The sequence below is a fragment of the Bufo bufo genome, chromosome 3, assembly GCF_905171765.1.
Source record: "Bufo bufo chromosome 3, aBufBuf1.1, whole genome shotgun sequence".
Lineage (NCBI taxonomy): Eukaryota > Metazoa > Chordata > Amphibia > Anura > Bufonidae > Bufo > Bufo bufo.
The window spans coordinates 692,811,482-692,838,946 of record NC_053391.1 but is presented as its reverse complement, the minus strand read 5'-3'; the positions used below and the strand labels follow the sequence as shown (position 1 = coordinate 692,838,946).

The following is a 27,465-nucleotide window of genomic DNA, read 5'->3' as shown; positions in this document are numbered from 1 at the left end:
CCTTTCCCAGTGGGAGGGTGCCTGAGAAATAGGTTCTTGCTCCTAGCTGTGATTGTCTGCCCGTGTACTGACTCCTGCCTGTTCCTGGATACAGACCCTGAGCTGGCTTCCCTAAACTTTTGCATTGTTTCTCAGATTTGCATGTACATTGCCTTCTCTGACCTCAGCCTGTTACTGAATACAAGTATTGCCTGTTCCCTCAGGGTTGCACAACGGTGTCCCTGACCCCTGTGGGTCAGCAGACAACCACAAGGAGACTATTCCTGGAGGTAGCAGCCTGGTGGCTCCCTTGCAGAGAAGACCAGATCCCTGTATAGGGGTTAAAGGGCAAGATCCAGGGGACTGTCAGGATAATGCCCCTAGATTTAGCCCTAAGTCAAATCTATTGGTTTCACTTCCACTGCTTTACAGGAATGAAGTTGGTGGTAATGAAGGTGGTGGTAATGTCTGTGGTGGTAATGTCTGTGGTGGTGAAGGTTGTGGAGAAAGTGTTAGTAGAATGGTTAAGATAAAGAGGGTGGTGTAGAGTGGGGGCAGTAATGGAGGTGATGGTAGAATGATGGGGGTAGTAATTAAGGTGGTGACAGAGTGGTGATGGTGGCAGACGAGGGCTGGTAATGAAGGTGCCAGATGTGGTCATACGGGTGATGGTGGTCGAGTTAATGAGATTAATGATCCACTGTCCTCTCCTCCCTCTCAGGCCTGTGGGGTCGACTATGAGGTGAAGGCTTTCTGTGCTGAAACCCTGGAAGAAAAGATCCATAAAAGGTAGAAAAAATATCCAATAAGATCTATTATCTATCTATTATCTATCTATCTATCTATTATCTATCTATCTATCTATCTATCTATTATCTATTATCTATCTATTATCTATCTATTATCTATCTATTATCTATTATCTATCTATCTATCTATCTATTATCTATCTATTATCTATTATCTATCTATTATCTATTATCTATCTATTATCTATTATCTATCTATTATCTATCTATTATCTATTATCTATCTATCTATTATCTATCTATTATCTATCTATTATCTATTATCTATCTATCTATCTATCTATCTATCTATCTATCTATCTATCTATCTATCTATCTATCTATCTATCTATCTATTATCTATTATCTATCTATTATCTATCTATCTATCTATCTATCTATCTATTATCTATCTATCTATCTATTATCTATCTATCTATCTATCTATCTATCTATCTATCTATTATCTTTCTATCTATCTATCTATCTATCTATCTATCTATCTATCTATCTATTATCTATCTATTATCTATCTATCTATCTATCTATCTATCTATCTATCTATCTATCTATTATCTCTCTATTATCTATTATCTATCTATCTATCTATTATCTATCTATCTATCTATCTATTATCTATCTATCTATCTATTATCTATTTATCTATCTTCCATCTCCTTTATTTTCTCAGGAATTCAGTACGATTAGTAATCAGAAAAGTCCAGTATGCCCCAGAGAGGCCGGGACCACAGCCGATGGCGGAGACCACACGACAGTTCCTGATGTCAGATAAACCTCTGCACCTGGAGGCATCGCTAGATAAAGAGGTGACCCTAAAATTATTCTGGATTATCGGACATTCATAAAAACGTTTCATGTCATAAACCTTACCAATTGTTCTCTCTGCATAGATTTCCAGATTATCAGAATTAGTAAATCTATATGCAGTATTATGCTTAGCCTTATTTTCTTATGCTCTAATTACATTCAAAGCAGCATTTACAGTTCTGCCAGTTTCCTGTTGGCTCCCACACCTGCCTGCGCCCCACTGATTCTGTGAACTACAATGCGATAGCTGCACCTAGTGACTTATGGGAGACGAATGTCTCTGTCACACTTCAGCTGCGTCCTCTTTATGGTCTGTAAGACTGTGAATGCAGCTCTGGAGGTAATTGGAGTATAAGGCCTCATTCACACATCAGTGTTTGGGTCAGTGATTTCCATCGGTGATTGTGAGATAAAACCAGGATTGGAGCCTCCATAGACATAAGGGAGAGATCTGCTCCTGTTCTGTGTTTAGAGCCGCACCTGGTTTTCGCTCAAAATCACTGATGGAAATCACTGAACAAACACTGAAGTGTGAACTAGGCCTGAACATCGATCTCCTGCTGATTGCAGACATGCAGTGTGTAATTGCTAGTCTCTGATGCCATCTACAGGCCGCACTGGGAACTGCATCCGTAATTGATAACCTTTTTACTGATCTTTTCTCTTTGACACTTTTGGACACATTTTGATACTTTTATTGTTTTTCTGCAGATTTATTACCATGGAGAGCCGATCAATGTCAATGTCCACGTCACAAACAACACAAACAAGACTGTGAAGAAGATTAAAATCTCAGGTGATGATGAGACCCTGCAGGGAAAGCGTTGCACTAGACACATATATTGGTGCAACTGTAATATAAATAATACCAATTCTTATAAATGTGCTCTGTCTGTTGTATTTCGTTACAGTGCGCCAGTATGCCGACATTTGCCTCTTCAACACAGCCCAGTACAAGTGCCCAGTAGCGGTGGAGGAAGCTGAGTGAGTACATATCGTTACATCCATGCTGCAATGGCTTCTTCTTCCTGGTCGTCCCCCTAGACTACTTTTTAAAGGGATGTGATATACCGCCAACTGCAGTCATCAAGTAGCTCTAGCTTTAAAAACTGCTGCTGTGCTCTTTTTGGAGCATATACTTTCCTTGCACTAATCCCAATTCATCTTTTATGCTCCACTCACATGCAGAGCTGCAGTTACCATAACACAGTGCATGCAGCTAAGTTGTAAAGTGCCACGCCTGACTGCATATTATAGATAAACTGTAGCAATCAACAGAAATGGGAACGCAGCTTTGTATGTGACTGGAGTGATGTAACTCAAGGCAATGTGTTGGGGCAGGTTAACCTAAGAAATGCTGCAGATTTAACCCTCTCCTTGTCTCTGTGTCCTTCCAGCAGTGACGTTGTAGCGCCCAGCTCCACATTTTGTAAGGTCTATACGTTGACTCCATTCCTGGCCAACAACCGGGAGAAGCGCGGCCTGGCGCTGGACGGGAAATTGAAGCATGAAGACACCAACTTGGCATCTAGTACTCTGTGAGACGTCCTCTGAGCCCTCTCCCCGTCACCTATATAATATAGCCCACAATCCATAGTTCTGTGGGGTTCTTACCAATAAGACACAAACAACTAAATATCTGATGTTTTTCAGAGTCTGAGACTGCAGCATGAGAACTACCTGAGGGTTAGTGTGAGAATGTCCTGGGCAATTCTCACACACTTTAGCAATCAGACAGTGAGGATCAGCTTTGTCTTTTCCACCATGAGAATAGTATATGGGAGTGATTCCAGACCTTTCTAATACCTGATAAAACCCTCATTATCCATGCCCTGGTGCTGCATGGACAGTAATGAGAATGTCCTTTGGACTGCTGCAAATCATTGACATAGTGCATTATTTATATTTTGGTCAAGCTTAATTTCCATCCCTGTTTACAATATGATGTTCAAACACATTCTCATCATTGTATTATTCATAAAATAATCTGATTGGCCAATTATGCTGCAGTGCCTACTTGAACTGTGCTCATTCTCACTGCAGTGCGACTAATATATATATATATATACAGTACAGACCAAAAGTTTGGACACACTCATTCAAAGAGTTTTCTTTATTTTCATGACTATGAAGGCATCAAAACTATGAATTAACACATGTGGAATTATATACATAACAAACAAGTGTGAAACAACTAAAAATGTCATATTCTAGGTTCTTCAGTAGTCACCTTTTGCTTTGATTACTGCTTTGCACACTCTTGGCATTCTCTTGATGAGCTTTAAGAGGTAGTCCCCTGAAATGGTCTTCCAACAGTCTTGAAGGAGTTCCCAGAGATGCTTAGCACTTGTTGGCCCTTTTGCCTTCACTCTGCGGTCCAGCTCACCCCAAACCATCTCGATTGGGTTCAGGTCCGGTGACTGTGGAGGCCAGGTCATCTGCCGCAGCACCCCATCACTCTCCTTCATGGTCAAATAGCCCTTACTTTCAAAGTTTTCCCAATTTTCCGGCTGACTGACTGACCTTCATTTCTTAAAGTAATGATGGCCACTCGTTTTTCTTTACTTAGCTGCTTATTTCTTGCCATAATACAAATTCTAACAGTCTATTCAGTAGGACTATCAGCTGTGTATCCACCTGACTTCTCTTCAACGCAACTGATGGTCCCAACCCCATTTATAAGGCAAGAAATCCCACTTATTAAACCTGACAGGGCACACCTGTGAAGTGAAAACCATTTCAGGGGACTACCTCTTGAAGCTCATCAAGAGAATGCCAAGAGTGTGCAAAGCAGTAATCAAAGCAAAAGGTGGCTACTTTGAAGAACCTAGAATATGACATATCTTCAGTTGTTTCACACTTGTTTGTTATGTATATAATTCAACATGTGTTAATTTATAGTTTTGATGCCTTCAGTGTGAATCTACAATTTTCATAGTCATGAAAATAAAGAAAACTCTTTGAATGAGAAGGTGTGTCCAAACTTTTGGTTTGTACTGTATATATATATATATATATATATATATATATATATAAGTAAAATAGGTATTCGAGTGCTGCAACTCTCCCTCACAATGCCCTTGTACTGTAAATATGGTGCAAAAACTTTTGGGAACTTTAACACAATAATAAGAATGTCCTCAGGTCATTCTCACTACAGTATGTGAATCTCTAAGAGCAATTGCAGAACATTCTTATATTTCAACATCCAGATTCTAATCTAATTTAAGGGGAATCCCAAGACATTTTTATATTGAAACCTCCACTCTAGATCACAGTGAATAAAGATTTGGTAGCTTCACTGTAAAATGCGAACGTCCTCAGGTCATCTTTCCTTAGTTATTACCGGATTGAAATATCTAAGGGAAATCCCAGGACATTCTTATTTTGCAGCCTCCACTCCCCATACATTGAAGAACACAGTGAATAGAGATTATGGACCTGCTCTCTATAATTGGATTCTCCTCAGGCTATTCTCACCATGTTACTACAGGATGAGAATATCTAAGAGGAATGTCATGACAATCTTATATTGCAAACTCCAGATAATATTTAAGATTAATCCTAAAATGTTCTTGTGTTGAAGCCTTCAATCCTTAAACCCTTAAACAGAAGACAACAGTGAATGAAGATTGTGGAGCTTCATTCTGTAATTAGAAAGAATATCCTCAGGTCATTCTTGTTTTGTTACAACAGGATTAGAATATGTGAGGGTAATCCCAAGACATTCTTATATTGCAGCCTGTACTCTTCATACTTTTACAATGAGGTGAATGGAAATTGTGGACCTGCTCTTCATGACGAGAATATCTTCAGGTCATTCTCACTCTGTTACTACAGGATGAGAATATCTAAGAGGAATCCCAGGCCATTCTTATAATGCAACCTGTACTCTTCATACTTTGAAGTGAAAACAGATTGTGGAGCTTCACTGCATAATTAGAATATACTTGAGTCATTTTCACTCTGTAGACTCTGTTAAGTATGAAAATATCTAAGAGGAATCCCAGGACATTCTTATATTGCAGCCTCCATGTAGTACTTAAGAGGAATCCCAAGATATTGTTATATTAAAGTCTTCACTCCTTATACTTTTACACTGAAGACTCCAGTGAATGGACATTGTTGAACTTCCCGGTAAAATGTGAATATCCTCAGGTCATTCTCATCAGTGTGATCAGCCAGTTCTCTACCTCTTGGGGAGTTTCCCCATGTTCTGAACTCTGTCTTGGAATCCACCCTCACTTCTACTTGATTGAGAAATGGGGTCAACATGGAGATTTCATCCCTCACTAGATTGGGCTGCACTCTGAAAACCGTATGTTCTCGTCTGGGTGTTCCAGTCAGGGGAACAGGACGAATCATAGGACATTTCTGGGGTCAGATGGTTGACCATCAGCTTTTCAACCATTATTTTTTTATTTCTAGGTTGAGAGATGGAGCCAACAAGGAGATCCTTGGAATTATTGTCTCGTACAAGGTGAAAGTGAAGCTGGTCGTGTCACGAGGAGGGTAAGCCTTCATTAGGATTTCACATTTGTTGTGTTTCCAGGACAATAGATTAAGCTTGGGTAATATTTTTACAAAATCTAACATTTTCTGACTAGGAACATTAAACACTTGGACTTTGTTATGGACATGACTTTATTGATGTGACCCCCAGGTCATTCTCACACACTTAAGCAATCAGCAGTTTTGGTCTCTCTAAGGACATCCTAATACTGCAATCTCCATTATTGGTCTTGGAGAGGACTTCAGAATTCAGACCTCAGACCAAACCCAAAAATTTAGACCTCAAACCAGACCCCGTAATTCAGACTCAAACTAGACCTCAAATCTCAGACCACAGACATAAAACCTTCTTTGTATTTTCCACCCCTTGGTCCTGGCTGCCTTTGGGCTCTGGTTGCCGATGCCTACAGAGACCTGACTAGTGTCCAGCAGGTAAAACTTCCTGTAGTCTCTACTGTAGATTTATCTGGTTTGAGTTGCTGAGCAACCATTATCTCATTGTCTAGGTGACCACCACTTGTATCTCTACAGAAGAGGCTGCAGGAAGTTCAAACTGCTGTACAACAGACTGCCTCTGGACTGGTTCTGGACCCTTTCCCTGACTCAGTGGTCACCCAGGCCAGAACATAGTTGCTAGAGCGATATGTGGCTGTTGGCCAAAACCAAGCTGTAGAAGACATGACGAGCACACATCCAACGAGAGGAGATGCAGTGTATAGCATTAGCCTTGTTTCTGGCCACTGCGTCATCACTTCAATGAGTGATGTATGATGACACGAAGGCACTGCTGGTCACATGACATAAGATCGCAATGTCGCGCTGAAATCTACCAGGTTATGATTGTCACGACAACTTGCGGTTCCCATGTCGCGCGTCCATCGAGTCCTAGCCTACAGAAGATGGTAAAATTTCACCTTTGCTTGAGCATCAAATAGTTCATGCCATGAATCCTCTTGAGCTCTGCTGTATAAATCCTGAGTGTAATACCTGGGATGACCACTAGGCGTTCCCTAAATGCAAATCTTGTAATTTGTGTACTATCCCGAGCAGGAGTTGTGTATACCATGCAGCGTTCTTCTCATTTACTTGGGATATTACTCTGGATACTAAGCTGGGATTTTCTTCTCTGGGATTTGTCACCTTGACGGGATATTTGAGAATTGTGGAACTTATTAGTAATGATTCTCTTTCCCTTTAATTGTTGGAAAGGATAAGTCACCCATGGTAAAGTCCTGGACAACCCCTTCAAGTTTCCACATAATGTTCAGTAGCTTTGTAAATCTGCTGCTTAACTTATCCTGTGCTGATAGTGAGCTCCATCTTGTCTTATACTCCAGTCACACTCAGAGCTGCATTTACATGACTCCCTGCTATCGTCTATATGAGCTGTGTTGTACTGTGGGGGATGGAGGGTTTGCACCATGTACAGAGAAAAATCTTTTTGCCAGAGTCTTCGCTAAGTGGTTAAGGGCGTGCACAATACTGACGTATATCAGACAGCAGAATGGTGAATGCAGCTCTGGATGCCACTATGCTAAGTAAGCATATTGTGACTCCAATCACATCCAAAGCTGTATTCACCATGTTAGCAGTTTTCCGTTCAGTGAAACAAAGGTCACTGACCTTGTCGCCTTTAGTTTCGGGGTCGGTATGGGGGCGTCCTCTGCTGTGGTGCATTGTGGATGGATGACATAGATTTACAGACGTTGCAAACGAGCAGCAGCGTCTCAGCTGAGCTGTTAGGAATGTATGGATTCCACATGGCAGTGTGTGAACGCAGCTCTGGAAGTGAATAGAGCCTATGCATTACACAAATCCTATGAGCGTGCCCTGACACTGAACCAGAAGGGGTTACCAGGAAATGAGCGGTTGTGCCGCAATGCAAGTGGAAAACTAGTACAGCTGTGGATGCAGCTCTGCAAGTGAATAGAGCATATGCATTACTATAAATCCCATCAGAGCAAGCCCTGACACTGATCCAGAAGGGGTAGTTGGGAAGTCAGCAGTTGTGCAGCAATGCAGTCTGAAAGCAAGTGGAAAACTAGTATAACTTTGATGCAGCTCTGGATGTAACTGGAGTATAAGAATCAGTGTCCTTAGAATCAGCAAAGCCCATGATATTAAGTGTAACCTGCTGATTGATGTTCTCAAGAGGAGCTTTCATTTTGTTAATTAACATTGGCAAGTAAATGAGCCGGCCGCCCGCCCCTTGGTGCACGCTCCCCAGGGGTTAGGGTACCCGGCTCTATTACCTGCTATTTTGGGATTCGCTGACTCGGGGGTGATGCTCGCGCTGACTAATTCTCTGATCTACTTTGAACAATGGCAGCCTTCTGGGAGACCTTGCGTCAAGGTAATTGCTGAAACTTCTGCAAGTCACGACCATGCACCAAATCCCACTGCATCTGTCTTGGCCCCATCCTCACAGCCCTCCATTTAACACTGTGCCCCCCCCCCCCCCCCCCAGGGGAGGAAGGGGGGGGGGCTTCTGCATGAACCATTTATCTGTCACATCATGTCTTCTGATTTTCAGCCTGGTCTTAGTTGTGTCTTAAAGGGACAGTACCTATGAAAGACAACACTCCTATGGGTTGCATCTTGATGCTGCAGGTTTGCTGGTGCTAGGTGGCAGCCGCCACTAGATGGCAGCAGTGGGAAAAGTTTAAAGGGGTTGGTGACAGGTATCTGATCGTTGTGGACCCCAAACTACTTTAATCCGGGTGTGGTTATTGTGTCCCCCCCCACCCATCCTTGCATGATGATCACCATGTTACATGTTCTGCCTGGCATGTTGTATGACTGATAATCTGATTAACGGGACGATCCGTGCTCTCCTCCTAGATAGTTCACTGATCTGGTGTCACTTATATGTCACATGTTTTGCATGCTTTCATTTTTAGGTCTGAGATAATAATTTTTGTATTACATTTTAGCCAAAGGGAAACTAACAGTTCTACTCCAGTTACATCTAGAGCTGCATTCAAAGTTCTGCTGCGTGCTCTCTATATCAGAGCCCAGAGCATCCACCACACATTGTACAATGCAACACAGCAGCACCACGTTGCAAAGAGATGAGATTTTCTGCTAATAGGAAACCAGCAGAACTGTGAATGCAGCTCTGGGTGTGATTGGAGTATAAATTATATCCAGAATGCCATTGGATGAAATGCTATAATGCAGTGAATTGGGAGGGATGAGCGAGAAGAAAGATAGGAGGGTCTGCCGCCTGAGAGTTAGGCCTCCTGCACAGGAACGTGTACTGCCCCGTTGCCGTATTGCAGGCCACATTAGCGGATGCGTAATACACGGGCGCCATTCTGTGGGCATTCCGCATCACGGATGCGGACCCATTCACTTCAATGGGTCCGCAAATCCGGAGATGCGGAACAGAAGCACGGAATGGAACACTACGGAGTGCTTCCATGGGGTTTCGTTCCGTACTTCCGTTCCGCAAAAAGATAGAGCATGTCCTATCTTTTTGCGGAACGCGCGGATTCACTTTAATCGGTCCGCGATCCACTGCCCCACAGTCGGTGTTTGTGCATTGCAGCCCGCAGCACGACCACGGGCCGCACACGTTCTCGTGCAGGAGGCCTTAAATGGAAATCAGCAAAACGGTGAATGCAGCTTTAGGTGTAACTGGAGTATGAGACAGGAAGTAAGTAGAGATCACCTCGTGGGGCTTGCACGGTTATGTATACGCTGCATGTCAGGTTTGCAGCTCACCGACCCTGCCCTCAAGATGTCAGTTTTATTTTATTATATTTAAAATATTACATGTTTAATTTAAATCTTAATTTTTTTATTTAAATTTTTTTTCGCCAATTCAAAAAATTAATATTTTACTAAGGAAAAATCACATTTGTCCGGCGGGGTTACTGGCGCCATAAAAATATGCTGCATCCTAAGGAAATGGGCCAAATGTGTGATTATTGCAGGGAATACACTGAGTAGCTTGAAAATCGCTGCCACAAAATGCAATCGCAGGGTGCTGAGTAATTGTCACGGCAGCCGGGGGCCCTCTGATGGGGCCCCCGGCCTGAATGTCCCACCTCTGGTAGGTAAGAGACCGCCGGTCAGAATCACTGTGAATTGTAGTACAGCAGTATTAGGGCTCACGCAGACGGCCCTTCAGTGCATTGGGGACTGCAATTTGCAAAATATATCCCAGCAGCGTCTGATACCACCGTGCAGCACAAAATACCTCCCCGGCAGCGTCAGATACCACCGTGCAGCACAAAATACCTCCCAGCAGCGTCTGATACCACCGTGCAGCACAAAATACCTCCCAGCAGCATCTGATACCCCGTGCAGCACAAAATACCTCTCAGCAGCGTCTGCACAAAATACCTCCCAGCAGCGTCAGATACCACTGTGCAGCACAAAATACCTCCCAGCAGCGTCAGATACCACCGTGCAGCACAAAATGCCTCCCCAGCAGCGTCTGATACCACCGTGCAGCACAAAATACCTCCCCGGCAGCGTCAGATACCACTGTGCAGCACAAAATACCTCCCCAGCAGCATCTGATACCCCGTGCAGCACAAAATACCTCCCCGGCAGCGTCTGATACCACCGTGCAGCACAAAATACTTCCCCAGCAGCGTCTGATACCACCGTGCAGCACAAAATACCTCCCCAGCCGCGTCTGATACCACCGTGCAGCACAAAATACCTCCCCAGCAGCGTCTGATACCACTGTGCAGCACAAAATACCTCCCCAGCAGCGTCTGATACCACTGTGCAGCACAAAATACCTCCCAGCAGTCTCTGATATCACACAGTTTCGCAAAAATCTCCGCCAAAAAACATACTTCTGCGACGCACGGCAGCACCAAGGGGTCCCCTTAAGAGAAATGTGTACTTGCTTTCGTGACGCCAGTTGCAGTAAAGCAACAAGGGCACAGGGCCCTTTTTTTGTGATACTGTAGATGGTACCCAGGTGAAGGAATGCCAGAGTGGTGTAGGGTGGCCTATAATGTCGGTGCACGTGTCACGGTGCTCCTACCTGGATATGCTGAACCCCAGGCATTGTCGTCTGAAGCAGAGCAAAGGCGGTAGGTGATGAAGGGGATGAAGAAATAAATTGAGTCTATACCTTGGGATGAAGTTGATAACAGCTTTACTTGAATAAACGTTTCTCCAAACAGTCTCAGGCTTTGTCTTGGTTGCAGCAGGCTTTGGCATTAACTGTGGCAGGCTAACTCCTCTCTATAACTTAGCTTTAACTGTGGGCTGCAACTTCTGTCTGTCTCTAAACTAGTCTAGGGAACTTTACTCCTGGCTTCAGAGGCTTCCAGCTTCTGCCTCCATATCCAGCTGAGCAGAAGGTGCTACAGCTGGCCAGGGCAAGGCCACGTCCAACAGGGACGTGCACCTGCTGCACACCCTCCCTTGGCAGGGGGCAAACTGCAACCTTCCCCTAGCCGGGGGTAAGCTAGACTAACTCTCACTGGTCCCCACCCTTCCTGCAGCAAGTGAAACTTGCCCACCACACCACAGAGGGGGGGGGGGTGTTAGATTGGAAGGAAAGCTCCACTCTATGTACCTGTAGCTCTGCCATTTATGCTGCCACCTGCTGGTGAACCAGGCACATTACACGTGAACATAAACATTTACATGGAAAGAGATATGCACATAGTGAAGAACCTGCAATAAATACGTATGATGACATGAAGGTTAACCAATAAAGACAGTAGCGGGGTGCAGAAGTTACACTTGTATAATAGCACAACATATGAATCATTTCAGTGGCCACAGCAAAAATACAGCAATAGAAAAAAGAAAGGCCGACCATAGAATACCAGGACCAGGCCTGCTCTGTGGGACTCCTTCTACTGCATATAGATGTCTCCATTACAATGCATGTGGAAAGTCTTCAGACTCATTCAGTTTTCTCACATTTTGCTATGTTGCTCCTTGTGCTAAAATAAAATAAAAAAATCAAGCAAGTGAAAAGAGAATTTATTAAAAAGTTAAAGTTCTGGGGCCTTCAATTCTCTAAATCATCTCTGTTGTTTCTATAACCTGATTGTGGTAAATTCAGGTGATTGGACAGGATTTGGAACCCCCCCCCCCCCCTCCCATTGTCTATATAAGGTCTCACAGCTGACAAAACATATCAAAGCAAAAACCAAGCCATGAGGAGGAAAGAACTGCCTGTAGGGCTCAGAGACAGGATTGTGTGGAGGCAGAGATCTAAAGAAGGGGCAACAACATTTCAGCTGCAATGAAAGTTCCTAAGAGCACAGGGGCCTCCATAATTCTTACATGGAAGAAGTTTGAAACAACCAGGACTCTTCCTAGAGCTGCCGCTCCCCAAACTAAGTAATTGGGGAGAAGGGCCTTGGTGAGAGAGGTGACCAAGAACCCAATGGTCCCTCGGGCTGAACTCCAAAGATCCTGTGTGCAGATGAGAAACTTCACTGCAGCCTCCACCAATCTAGAGAACCTGATGCAGAGCTCTGGACCTCAGACTGGGCTGAAGGTTTACAAGGAAAATGTGAGGAAAGTGATAAGGGCTGAAGACTTATGTCCTGAGTAAAGGGGCCGAAGACTTATGTCCCGAGTAAAGGGGCCGAAGACTTATGTCCCGAGTAAAGGGGCCGAAGACTTATGTCCCGAGTAAAGGGGCTGAAGACTTATGTCCTGAGTAAAGGGGCTGAAGACTTATGTCCTGAGTAAAGGGGCTGAAGACTTATGTCCTGAGTAAAGGGGCTGAAGACTTATGTCCCGAGTAAAGAGGCCGAAGACTTATGTCCCGAATAAAGGGGCTGAAGACTTATGTCCCGAGTAAAGGGGCTGAAGACTTATGTCCTGAGTAACGGGGCTGAAGACTTATGTCCCTAGTAAAGGGGCTGAAGACTTATGTCCCGAGTAAAGGGGCTGAAGACTTATGTCCTGAGTAGAGGAGCCGAAGACTTATGTCCTGAGTAAAGGGGCCGAAGACTTATGTCCTGAGTAAAGGGGGTGAAGACTTATGTCCCTAGTAAAGGGGCTGAAGACTTATGTCCTGAGTAAAGGGGCCGAAGACTTATGTCCTGAGTAAAGGGGCTGAAGACTTATGTCCTGAGTAAAGGGGCTGAAGACTTATGTCCTGAGTAAAGGGGCTGAAGACTTATGTCCTGAGTAAAGGGGCTGAAGACTTATGTCCTGAGTAAAGGGGCTGAAGACTTATGTCCTGAGTAAAGGGGCTGAAGACTTATGTCCTGAGTAGAGGAGCCGAAGACTTATGTCCTGAGTAAAGGGGCCGAAGACTTATGTCCTGAGTAAAGGGGGTGAAGACTTATGTCCCTAGTAAAGGGGCCGAAGACTTATGTCCTGAGTAAAGGGGCCGAAGACTTATGTCCTGAGTAAAGGGGCTGAAGACTTATGTCCTGAGTAAAGAGGCTGAAGACTTGTGTCCTGAGTAAAGGGGCCGAAGACTTATGTCCTGAGTAAAGGGGCCGAATGATTTTCATTTTTCTTCTCATTATGGGGGACTGAGGGTAGAATGATGGGGGAACTGATTGCACATAGAGAAAGTCCTACAAGGAGATTCTAAATCTGAAAACTTTTAGGGTGATTTCTTTTAATGGCAGATTAATTTATTTAATTTTTTTTCTGACATTTTATTTTATTTTTGACCCTTTTAGATATTCAGACTGAACAAAAAAAAAAAAAAAAATGTCACAACCGCGAGGAGAACTATTTGTCACTAACCCTTATTTTCTTTCCCGCAGTGATGTCGCTGTTGAGCTGCCATTTACATTGATGCATCCGAAACCCAAGGAGGAGCTGCTGCACCGAGAAGGTAAAAAGACATTTTTATGGTCACCTGAAGGACTAGAATCTTGGACATGACAATAACCCAGGGGTCATGAAGGACCTTCTGCCTAAAGGGCAATTCTACTGAAGAAATGGGTAGTGATAAGCGAAGTAATGAAATATTTGGTTCGGCAGCTTCATGGAATTTCGCTAAGATATTTGATTTGTGACTAATTACTTAGTCACGCAGCGCATTCCTTTGTAAGTAGCAGGCGCAATGATGGTAAACGGTGATCGCGCTGCCCCCCTCCCCCGTGTCATTAAACCTCTCAGATGCCACGTTTGCGGCATCTGATGCTACAATTGAGGCCTTTTAGGGGTTGATCAGGTTAAAAAAAAAAAAAAAACATAGTTGCCATATCCATTTGCTCACGGATCATCTTGATTGAAGACTCTCATGCTGGCCGGACGCGGTGACATCATCACAGGCGTCACACATTACCCCACACAGTATCTTCAATCAACATGGCTGCAACAGCCACTCCGTGAGCAAATGGAGGAGGCGAGTATGTTTTTGTTTTTTTTTTACCATCATTTCAGGAAAAATACATTCATTACCCAGACGCAGTGATGGTCAGTTCGCACTGCCATCTTTAGTAAGGTAGACTCACCCGTCCCGCGATGCACAGGTAAGCCCTTACCTGTGCCTGTGCCGGAAGCCGGTCTGAAATCAAATGCAGTCACCGGGAGCAGGCAGTTAGAGAACAGCCCGATGAAGGCCCCCGGCGGATGTTCTCAGAACTGCCTGCTCCCGGTGACTGAATTTGATTTCAGACCGGCTCCCGGCACAGGTAAAGGCCTACCTGTGCATCGCCGGACGGGTGAGTCTACCTTACTAAGGATGGCAGCCCGCATGTGTTCGCTGGCAAACACTGCAAACTGACCATCACTGCTCAGAAGACTCAAGAAATTTGGCTTTGCGGCAAATACAATTTTTCCTGAAATGTGTTTAGAAGTCAATTCGTTTGGCTTCAATTCACTCATCACTAGGCATGGGGTCAAATATAAGGTAGAGAAGTGGTTGTTGCTTCCACTGTTTTAAGCTAGGGTTGTACTAGACCGTTTCACTCTACTCGGGGGTGGGACTAAGTCTCTTATTGCCCAAGTCAAGGATTTCTGAACATGTGAACATACTGTATGTGTGCCTAAAAACTGTACATAAAGAAGAACTTGTCCTAGAAACACATGACCTCATACAGAAATGGAAAACTAACATTGTGTGTGGTCCAGCAGCCCAAGAGCCATCCCCCACCTCTAGTACTACTACATGTTAAAAGGAATATTCAAGACGCACCTCAATTAATGATATCTCACCTGCAGAATAAAGTTTCCAATACACTAAGGCCACTTGCACAGGACCGTATGGCTTTTTCAGTATTATGCGGTCTGCAAAAAATGGATCCGCAAAAAATGTCCATGTGCATTCCATTTTTTGCGGAACATAACAGCCGGCCCCTAATAGAACAGAACAATCCTTGTCCGTTATGCAGACAATAATAGGACATGTTCTATCTTTAAACAGAACGGAAAAACTGAAACAGAAGGCATACGGGGTACCTTCCGTTTTTTTTGCGGATCCATTGAAATGAATTGTTCAGTATACGGTCCGTATACGGAAAGCAAAAAACGGAACGGAAACGGAAAAAAAAAGTTTGTGTGCAAAAGGCCCTACTGTGAGGATAGATGGATCGGCCACTATGGAATCCGGTCAGATGGACACTCCTCTTCTGGAAATCCTCCATTCACCGATGTCATGTCCTTTACCAGGCTTGTGGACGGAGATGTCGCTTCTGCAGCGAAGGACAAGGGAGGAAGGGGCCAGAACTATCCAGGGGTTTGCACATCCACCAAAGAGGGTGATCTGGCCCCGTCCACAGACAAGACCAGAAGTCTGGTAAAGGACATGACGTCAGTGGATATTACAAAGAGAAGTGTTATTTAGCCGAACCACACAAAGACAGTAAGTATATTCCAGAGAATATTACCTCTAGCATAGAGAAATATCCTGTCTGCTATTTAGAGCAGTGAGACCCATCCATATAGCTGACAATTTACTTGGAAACTCAATGGAAAAGTTTATTTTCTAGCAATTTTATTATTATTATTATTATTATGTTGTATAGTAATAATAATAATAATAATAAAAATATTCCATATATTATAACCTTTTTATTATCATTAGTATAATTATTCTCGGTTGTTTGGTGTGATATTTTCATGTGACTCGATGTTTGTGACATTCTCTTATAGTTCCTGAGAGTGAAGCTCCTATAGATACAAATCTCATAGAGTTTGATACAAAGTAAGCTGCAAGCGCCTGTCATATCATGTCACCTGTGCATAATAACATCCATGATCATGAGAGCATGTCTGTATCTGCTGCATGTCTGACCTAACCATTCTGTCTCTCCTGCATGGCTTTCCATTCACCTTTGCATGCACATAGAAAAAGGAAAATCAAAGTAAGATGTGGCATTTTTCTTCTGTATTTCTTCATTTGCTTGTTTTATAAAAGTCATTTACAGAACAACTTCACTCACTATTAATACCAAACGGTCTGCAGTACACCTTATAATACTGCCTCCTATGTACAAGAATATAACTACTATAATACTGCTCCTATGTACAAGAATATAACTACTATAATACTGCTCCTATGTACAAGAATATAACTACTATAATACTGCTCCTATGTGCAAGAATATAACTACTATAATACTGCTCCTATGTACAAGAATATAACTACTATAATACTGCCTCCTATGTACAAGAATATAACTACTATAATACTGCTCCTATGTATAAGAATATAACTACTATAATACTGCCTCCTATATACAAGAATATAACTACTATAATACTGCTCCTATATACAAGAATATAACTACTATAATACTGCTCCTATGTACAGGAATATAACTACTATAATACTGCTCCTATGTGCAAGAATATAACTGCTATAATACTGCTCCTATGTACAAGAATATAACTACTATAATACTGCTCCTATGTACAAGAATATAACTACTATAATACTGCCTCCTATGTACAAGAATATAACTACTATAATACTGCCTCCTATGTACAAGAATATAACTACTATAATACTGCTCCTATGTACAAGAATATAACTCCTATAATACTGCTCCTATGTACAAGAATATAACTACTATAATACTGCTCCTATGTACAATAATATAACTACTATAATACTGCTCCTATGTACAAGAATATAACTACTATAATACTGCCTCCTATGTACAAGAATATAACTACTATAATACTGCTCCTATGTACAAGAATATAACTACTATAATACTGCTCCTATGTACAAGAATATAACTACTATAATACTGCCTCCTATGTAGAGGAATATAACTACTATATTACTGCCTCCTATGTACAAGAATATAACTACTATAATACTGCTCCTATGTACAAGAATATAACTACTATAATACTGCTCCTATGTACAAGAATATAACTACTATAATACTGCTCCTATGTACAAGAATATAACTACTATAATACTGCCTCCTATGTACAAGAATATAACTACTATAATACTGCCTCCTATGTACAACAATATAACTACTATAATACTGCCTCCTATGTACAATAATATAACTACTATAATACTGCCTCCTATGTACAAGAATATAACTACTATAATACTGCCTCCTATGTACAAGAATATAACTACTATAATACTGCCTCCTACGTACAAGAATATAACTACTATAATACTGCTCCTATGTACAAGAATATAACTACTATAATACTGCCTCCTATGTGCAAGAATATAACTACTATACTACTGCTCCTATGTACAGGAATATAACTACTATAATACTGCCTCCTATGTACAACAATATAACTACTATAATACTGCTCCTATGTACAAGAATATAACTACTATAATACTGCTCCTATGTACAACAATATAACTACTATAATACTGCTCCTATGTACAAGAATATAACTACTATAATACTGCTCCTATGTACAAGAATATAACTACTATAATACTGCCTCCTATATACAAGAATATAACTACTATAATACTGCTCCTATGTACAAGAATATAACTACTGTAATACTGTTCCTATGTACAAGAATATAACTACTATAATACTGCTCCTATGTACAATAATATAACTACTATAATACTTTTCCTATGTACAAGAATATAACTACTATAATACTGCTCCTATGTACAATAATATAACTACTATAATACTGTCTCCTATGTACAAGAATATAACTACTATAATACTGCTTCTATGTACAAGAATATAACTACTATAATACTGCTCCTATGTACAAGAATATAACTACTATAATACTGCCTCCTATGTACAAGAATATAACTACTATAACACTGTCCTTATGTAGAAGTATAAGAAGTATACTGTATGCTTTTGATGTTTATTTCTAATTGGATGTGCTGTTAATTAGCACTATAATGTTTTTGCTTTTCATCACTGAATGTTTTAAGCTGAGCACATTTCTATAATATTCTGTTTTTATGTTTTATACTCTTCTCTGCCTTTATCTTGTGGCCATATGCTTTTGCTTTCAGTCATTCAACATAATAATTACAGTGGAACTGTATTATAAAATGCTGTGTTTTTTCATCTCTGTCAGCTATCACCTTTCCTCCTCACTATCTATAATATTTTTCAAAGTAGACTTTTTTTTAATTAGTTTTTTTAATTTTTGTTCTTTAATGAGCAGCCAACTCTATTTTAGGGTCATTTTTCTTTTTTTTTTCTGCTGTAACTGATGATTTTTGGTGGTCTATCATGTACCATGCAATTCCTCTAATATAATGCCCCCTCCCTCAATTGGATTCAGAGGAAAGACGCCCTAGTTCCCTTGACTTTGAAGAAATACATATAATGCCATATTTTGGGGAAAAAAGGCAAAAAAAATGTTGTGACCACTCTTGGGTGATACATGGCTGATAGTTCTCAAATAAACCATGGCACCTATTAGTTTAAAACTATGAGGGTCCATCTCTGTGCCTCTACAAAAGTCCCCTGATGGCTTCTTAATTCTTCTCATGAACTTGTGTTCCTCGATGTTTCATGTTGCACCACAGAAATTAGACCATCACCAAAACATCACAAAAAATATGCTGAAATTCCCTTAATCATTATTCTGACATCCTAATTTGTTTCAATTTTGTTTTCTACCCAAGCGATGATGACATAGTCTTTGAAGATTTTGCTCGTCAGCGACTGAAAGGGATGAAAGACGACAAGGAAGAGGAAGACGAAGAGATGAACTCGCCTCCAGCGAATGATAGATAAACAGGGACCTGTTGTACCTGATCACCGTGTAAAACTCGTGGATTGGGCACCTTTATTTGTACTCTAAAGAGCCCCCCTAAAAAAGTTACCCAGATTCTGGCGGCCCTTATAATCTTCTTGCTGTGCCATAATTGTCGATCCGCATCTCGCTACTTCTTTTCACTTCTGGCTAACACTATCTTAAGCAAAAAAATGTGAGAATTTAGAGTACAATCATGATTCGTGCAACCGATTACTGTACGTAAGGAGTTCTTGTAGCACTTTTCTATTAACCGAGTCTTTTATGCATTTTGTATAATTACAGTAGTATCATACAAGTATTTGTTACGGAAAACAAAAAGTTAGTCAAAAAAATCATATAGCCTCAAAGGAAATCAAAAGCTAATGCGTTTTTTTACACACGGAAGCATTCTCAATGGCTACTGTATTAACATTTGTTAGTAAAACTGGTAAGATCTAATGGCACTTTAGCACATTCAAAAATTTCTTTCATGACAATTCAAAAACAGGAAGAGAAATTTTTTGATACAAAAAAAGGACAAACTTTGTCTAAATTTTATGTGGCAACAACTCTGTTCCATTCTGAAGAGTTTTTTTGTCTTGGACAAGGACGAGTATAAAGGGGTGGTCTTGTTATTCTTACCTATTGCTAGACTTGAGGTCAACGGAAATGGAGAATTTAGATTTTTGAATTTCGTTCAATATTGGATCACTCTTCAGGCAGATATCTAGGAAGGTCTGATTTGGTCCAATGGGTTAATTTTGTGATCAAATTCTTGTCAGCAATAGATAATGGCTTCTCATAAAAGTGAACTTATTCTTAACCCTGTGAACTTTTTGGCAGTTTTTTTGTTTTTTATGGAACCAAGTTAAACAGGGTTTCATAAGAGTACTATTTTAGATGATGCAGTCTCAATAACTGGTTGTATGAACGACTCAGAGTTCATAATCAAATGTCGGAATTTTATCACAACATTGATTTTGGAAATTTCAATTTTGAAATTTTTTATTAATAATACGATCTAATCCTGCTTTACCTGCCTTTTTTTGGGTTAATTTCCAAATCAACATGTTTAAATTGGGACCACAGCTAAACAAAAAAATACATATTTTAGAATTATTTTATTTCAGCTGTGCAAAAACAATTCAATTCTCAATATTAAAATTTGGAAGCACAGGTGAAGGCTTCACAAAAAAACTGTTTTTAACATGTATTTTTAATTTTTATCTCCGGCAGAGGAAGTGAGTGTATCGTTTTTTTAATTGTCGTGATCCAAAAAAAATAAATCAACATACTGACATCATGGGACAAAGAAAAGGCAAAAATAAAAAGTTTATTTTTAGAGTAGAGAGTTTAGTAGTAAAATGGAAGATATTCTTATTTTATTATTATGAGTGTTATTTGTCTAGGCCCGAACACAGACATAGGAAATTTACAGTCACTGTTTTTACAGTAAAAATTCTAGTACTTTTATCGAAATTACAGTTTAGTTGTCCCAATTTTTTTATTTTTTTATTTTAAATATCATATCTAGATTGTTAAAATCTTCTTGGAAGAAGTATAAGAAGATCCTATAATTTGTGAGTTTATAAGCTTAGTGTTGTATGATATTATTTTACAGTTATAAGGCCTAAACATTGATTCCCCTATGGGCCTATTAACAGCCCTACTCTTTTTCTGTATTTTTGAGTGGGGTCAGTTGCCGTCTTTTTTGGGTGATATCCTGATGTGCTATTTCAATGTGATAGGAACTGGAGTTGTAGGTAACTGTGCAAATTATGCACATGTAGGTCACTAGGTCTTAAAGGGACTGTTTATCTGGTATTTTTTTTAAATGGATCAAAATGGAATAAAAAAACAAAAACATAAGTCACACTCACTTGACCAAACCCAACACCATCTGCCTGGTTGCACTTCCTGGGTCCCGTTTAGTCTTTATTTCCCTCTCGACATACAGTCAAGTGATTGTCTGTGTGGTCCTTATTGTAGTGTTGAGAGGGATCAGGAAGTGGAATAAGAGAGGTGGTGGTGAGCGGTGAGTATGATTATGTTGTTCTAACCCTTTACAAAAACAATTACCGACAATCCTTTTAAAGATCCAATAAGGGATTCAACTGGGATCTTCTTTGAGATCCAGTTTTTGAAAACTTAGTCCTGAGTTGACAAGCATATAAGGCAAATGACATTCTCCACCCAAAAAACAAAACTTTTTTGGGGGAGGAGGAAAATTGTATTTATTAGACCTTGAAAAAAAATATTATCAATGGGATGATGCCTATTTGATAATCTGCTCGTAGAATAAGAGATGCCATTCCAATTTTGGAAAAATAAAATAAAAGTTAGGCGAGTGTTTTTACGCCATCAGGGTATAGTGGAAACCGGTCAACATCTATAGGATCGTCCCACATTATCTGCTGAACCCTATGAATTGCTTTTTGCTCAGTATACAGCACTAATTACAGCTTCATAACTTAATTTCGCTTCATTTCCTGTGTAAATATTTTATCTTTGTATAATGACTATTCAAGTACGTTTTTCATCATATGCATAAGATGTATATTTAGTAACAGTGACCATAACTTGTGAACATAGCCTCATTTTTGTCAAAATGATTTTGTTTATTTTTTTATAGTTTTTATTAGTTAATATTTTTATTATACTACTACTAATTTGCACAGGATTGTTTTCTTTAAAATTGTTAAATTATGGTATAAATCATATTAATGCTCGGAAAACACTGTTATATGGGATCTAAGATGGGGACTGAATGTATCTCTTTATTTTTCTTTCCATAAAAATTTTCTTTCCATAATTTTTTTTCTTTACCTATTTTTTGTTTTAATGGCAAAAATTGGAACATTCTCTGTACCTTTTGAAGATTTTTTCTCTTAATCTGTACATTAAGAGCTTTTAATTTATCATGTAGGTGGATTCTGTGAATTAATACAATTTTTTTTAACAGCCCTCTAAAAAAATAGAATAAAAAAAATCATCTATCTAAATTTAGTAAATTGCCTAAAAATGTACTTAAATTTCCAGAGGAGAAACAGATTTAGGTTTCCACTTAAACTTATTTACTATTTTATTAGCCTTTAATAATACATTTTCAGATATTCTGTTTTTAGTTTTCAGAAAAAAAAAAGACCTAAATGAGAAAAATCATTTACATTTTTTTTTTTATTATCTGCAAAATAGAATATAATACTCCTAAGATCTTCCTTGGGTTAATTGCTGCAAATTATACAAAATGTTAGTATAACCAGCTATATATTATATATTTGGGACAAAAAATCTGTAAGTTTTAAAGGACAAGGGACCATGGAAGAATTTTGAATAATTTTGGTAAAATAACAAGTCTAAAGGCGACAAACAACTAGTTGGATGGGACTGATATTTAGTTGTTATTGAATTACCAGCAAATGTTTTTTGACCGATTTAACATGGAAAACGAGTAAAAAAATTCATAGTAAAAAATAATGGGATAATTGAATGTTTTTGAACAATGCTCTGATAAAAATATATCGGAATATTACTTTTTGCACTAAATGTCAGTTAGGCTGAGGTGCAGTACCAAGTACAAGCACTGTATGGATGGGCACTATATCGGGATATTTGATGAAGTGACTGTGCCTCCATTCTGTTGATCTTTGGCAGTAAATTCAAAGTATCATGATATGAAAATTGGACAAACTCAAATTTGCCATTTGTGAATTAAATACAATATAAATAATACTGGAAAGGAATATTTTAATGAATGGGCTTAAAATTAATTGTTTAGCCATGGCCACTGTAACTGGGACTGTAACTTTTTTTTCTTTTAATATAAAAATTTGGTTAATTGCATAAAAAATAGACAGATAATTTGGCCAAATATCAACATTAGTTTGTATGTCCATGGTAATAAAAAGAGAAATTCTAAACTTAAAAATAAAAAAAATAAACATTAACAAAAACCTTTTAGCATTTTCTATGAAAAACAAAATGGAAGTTTTGTCAAATGATCGGAAGGAAAATTCTCAATAATGGAAATTTGTGAAATTGAAATAGGTGATAATCCTTTATTGCTATAATGGAAATTATAATCATTTTAAATTTATTATCTCTTTGCTCCATCGGAATTATTTAATTTTTTTTTTTACTTTTAATGGATTGTTGGTGGAATCAATAAATACAATGCTAATTTTTTGCTAATTTCTGATTCATTCAGAATCTCTGTGAAATAAATTTTCATGGCGATCTCAATGTTTTATATTGTACCTTTTGAAATATGAAGAGGGAGCGGCCGGAAACTGAAGGAAGTTCTCCAGTCAAAAATAAATTTCTGGAGAATGTTCATAACCTTCGGGAAGCAGGGTCAGTATAAAAAAAAATAGTATTTTAAGTTTTCAGCCCCTTTATTTAGAGTTTTTCAAAAGAATCTCATTTTTTTTCCACTAGTCACTGGCCATCTACAAAAGACCCACATCCTCTCTACTTGACACCTTGGAGACATTTGGGTCTGGTGGATGGTACGGTGGTTGCCCCTAGCCCCTTAACCACTACATTATAGGAGGCATTTACTTTCTAATGGGGTTTTAGAGCGAAGAATTAAGTTATTTTCAGCTTTCATCCTGAAGATTAACAATGTTCTCCAGTTGATTCATCTTGGCCCGAGAAAATTTTTGAAGATACCGGCTCTTCCTCCAGACTGAGCACTGTGAATAGAAATGTGCTGCATATAAATACAACATCCTTAAATTGACAGTACATTTATTCTTAGCATGGAAAAAAAAAATCATAATTACATTTGTCCAACACACAAAGATTGTGGAAATTTTTGAGTATTTTTAAACCACCAAAGTGTCAGATGCTGATACTCCTCAGCAAAATCATCTAAATCATCTAGGGAAGGATCTGTCCATTATTTGTCACTTTGGCTCTTTTGCTCTGATTTCATTGGTTGTCATTTTTTTTGATGGATTTAGTACAACTATTTTATAACTTTCTTTTGGAGACCATTATTTTAAATTATAGGGGAATTCTACAAAAAGAAAAAAAAATCCAAAAACTATCATATTATGTATAAGACAGGGGTATTGCTTGGCTGCATGTATACTCCAGCCAATCAGCATCCAAATGTTTTAAAAATTCAAAAAGATTCCCAATCTACTTGAATATGGGATTTTTTTATTTTTTTTTACCAGAATTCCTTGTCTCGCTATTTTATGTCTCTGTTAGTTATTTGACTTTTACCCTCTTTTTGATCATTGAATCACCCCCCCATCCTGGTCATAATGCGATGTAGCTGAGCCATCCCATGTATCCAGGGGCCCGGCTGTGACTCCAGGAGGTGACCACCAGAACTGTCCATGGAGTTGAGGTTGACTATGATAATTTATCTTGGTGCCGCTCCCTCCAGTGGGTTATGACATTGAGTGTTTTCCGCCCCTGGTAGGATTCCTGTTTTCTTTTCTGTATGATCCTGTGCGATACTCTTTGTAAAGTACTTTGTACGTTTTATTCCTACAGCTTCTCAGTTCTCTATGTTGTGACTACGTTGTTTCAGTATGTCGGGTAATTCAGATTATCATAGTTTATTAAACTCAGAAGTCAGAAACTTTGGCGTCCTGTGATTCTTCCGTCACAATGTGTCAGGAAACTAATGTGTGTCCTGGTGTGTTTGGAAGTTGTGTCATCCACTAAAGTGAATAGAAACAATATTTGCATTTCTGTGGCCTCCAAGGAGGCGGCACTAACTCCTCATGGGAGTGTCTCTTCTTTATTTCCTGGGATACGTATATGGGAGTAAAATAGAGAAAACTGATTTTATTTGGAAAAACACAAGCACATTTTTGCATTGCTGGCCCCCAAAGGGGGACTGTGGGCCGTCATGTGGGCATTAAGGCACAGAGGCTAATTTGGGGAGTGCAGGGGGGTATGCAGTGCCTCCACTGCCATCAATATGGCAGCCTATAGAGTTAACCTTTAAAGGAGTTATGCTGTGAAAAATATTTTAGATTTTTCAAACCAGCGCCTAGATCTGAATACTTTTGTAATTGCATGTAATTAAAAATTTAGTATAGTCACTGAGTTATTCAATATAATGTATCTATATAGCGCCACCTGCTGTTTGTTCTTTTCCTTATATCTTGTCCACCTCACTGAGGTGGTCACACACACTCAGTTTAAATCTTCAACTGCCATCAGCCATTAGGGATGAGCGAATCGACTTCGGATGAAACATCTGAAGTCGATTCGCATAAAACGTCGTTTTAACACTGTACGGAGCAGGAGCTCTGTACACTATTAGAATGTATTGGCTCCAATGAGCCGAAGTTATTACTTCGCGAAGTCTCATGAGACTTCGCGTAATAACTTCAGAAATTAATTTATACTTTAAAATTTGTACTCTGGTTCGGTTCCAAGCCATTTCCCTACCAGCCCTAACTTCTGTTAGAAGGGGTGGCAGTTACAGGGAAAGCGCTGCAGCAGAAAGGACACGCCCCTGAGCTGCCAGCCTGAAATAAATCTAGCAGAATAATTGGAGCAATGAATGGGGAGATCTCTGGATCCATGTGAGGTACAGGGCTGGTTCTAGTTTTATTAGAAAGAGACTGTCATGTATTAAATGATGTTTCATTTTCATTTTTTACATCAATCATGGCATAATCTTTTTAAGTTACAATAGGAAGTGCAGCTCTGAAGCATAAACTTCTGCTCTAACAAGTGAAATACCGAGCAGACTAGGGGGAGCAATGTGTGTATACTCCTACAGAGACATGTTATACCTGCCAAGATTGAAGCCACGCCTGAATGGCTTAGGAACGAAACCTCTAGGAACGCCCGGAATGCATTTGTCTAAGCTCCGCCTCCTCGAGTTCTTTTCACGGGGAAGATCAAACTAAATGTAGGAGGTGTGGATGTATAAATAAAATTGAATGATTGCAGGGTGAAAAGCTCCGCAACTTACCGATTGACTTTGTGTCTCATTTCGAGATCTCTGCTTGCTGTCAGTTAATGGAAACAGTTTGGTTAGATTCAGAGGACATACCCTGTCCTGATCGCGTGCCCCTCACGCAGAGGCAAGGATCCGTCACAGGGTATAGCAGCTCCTCTGGCAGAGTTGGTTATCATGGTGGGTCCTGCATGTGCCTGGACAATCCTGGGAAGTGGATCACAAAAAAGGGGAAGCGAGGGGTCGTCTGCAAAACCCTCCCCAAAATAGGTGTTCGGCTGCAGTTTGGGGGGCCATAATGTTCATATGAATGTGCCGCCATCAGGGACACCGCTAGAAAACCGTCTAGAAGCAGGGATTGTGCAGCGTCAGCTCTGATCTATGATACACCTGCTGAAAGTAAAAATAAGACTAACAAGCCCCACCCCCACAATGTCCCAGCCACGCCCCTCTAATAGACCAAATTCATAGGTGCCGCAGCCGATTGTCATCAGCAGAGTCTTGGCTCCTTTTAATTTGAGCACTAGATGGCGATGAGGTTCTGCGCAGTCCCAGAGGCAATGCTACTGCCTGCTCCGCTCCCACTGATCATGTGATCGCTGGGGGCCAGGTAACTGCAGGAGCTGCTGGGTCTTAGCACATCCAGATCTGCTCTGCTGTGAGGCAAAAAAAGAGGACATTATTAAAAAGTGTGTAAAAACTGATCCTTCTTGTTACATTTTTTTTTCTGTGCATCAAAAAGAAAAGCAAAATAAAATAAAAAGTATAAAAAACAAAGTCCCATCAAAAAAGGAGCAAAAATAATGGACATAACTGTACAGGTTATGACATCAAATATGCATGTACTAAAAAACGGAAATTGCTAGGGGGGGGGGGGGATGGTCCGGACTTGAACTGGTTGTTGAGGTTTTCTGAAATACTCTGTATAGCTGTGGACAACTACTCAAATTGTGACCTCCCACAACTTCATCACAGTCTGTTCTTAAAATACTCTGTGCTGCTGAGAACTCATCTTCCTGTGCTATGTAACTTTCTCCTGTAAAGCTCTGTGCTGCTGGGGATCCTGCTCTTACATCTACCTAGCACTCAGTGTCTGACCTCCCCCCTTTATACTCTGCTCTCTTCACTACAGTAAGTAATCTCCAGCCTGTGACCTCACAAAGATCAGCACACTCCTCTCCTGAAATCCTCTGTGCTGCTGGGACCCTGCTCCTTCCACTATGTAACTCTCATCCTGTGATCTCCCCAAGATCAGCGCACTCCTCTCCTGAAATCCTCTGTGCTGCTAGGGACCCTGCTCCA

General features: G+C 40.1%; 1 protein-coding gene across 4 annotated transcripts in view; it reads left to right on the top strand.

Annotated features, from left to right (window-relative positions):
• LOC120996568 (beta-arrestin-1) overlaps window positions 1-20,329 on the top strand; it is a 150,846-nt gene extending 130,517 nt beyond the window's left edge. For all 4 annotated transcript variants that reach the window (XM_040426559.1, XM_040426557.1, XM_040426556.1 and 1 more), the window contains 9 exons: window positions 701-768; window positions 1,459-1,594; window positions 2,307-2,391; window positions 2,507-2,579; window positions 2,993-3,133; window positions 6,024-6,107; window positions 13,829-13,899; window positions 16,164-16,215; window positions 19,117-20,329. In XM_040426559.1, the coding sequence (XP_040282493.1) occupies window positions 701-768; window positions 1,459-1,594; window positions 2,307-2,391; window positions 2,507-2,579; window positions 2,993-3,133; window positions 6,024-6,107; window positions 13,829-13,899; window positions 16,164-16,215; window positions 19,117-19,228 (822 nt within the window). In that variant the 3' untranslated portion in view covers window positions 19,229-20,329. The remainder of the gene's footprint in view (window positions 1-700; window positions 769-1,458; window positions 1,595-2,306; window positions 2,392-2,506; window positions 2,580-2,992; window positions 3,134-6,023; window positions 6,108-13,828; window positions 13,900-16,163; window positions 16,216-19,116) is intronic.
• Window positions 20,330-27,465: the final 7,136 nt, after the last annotated feature.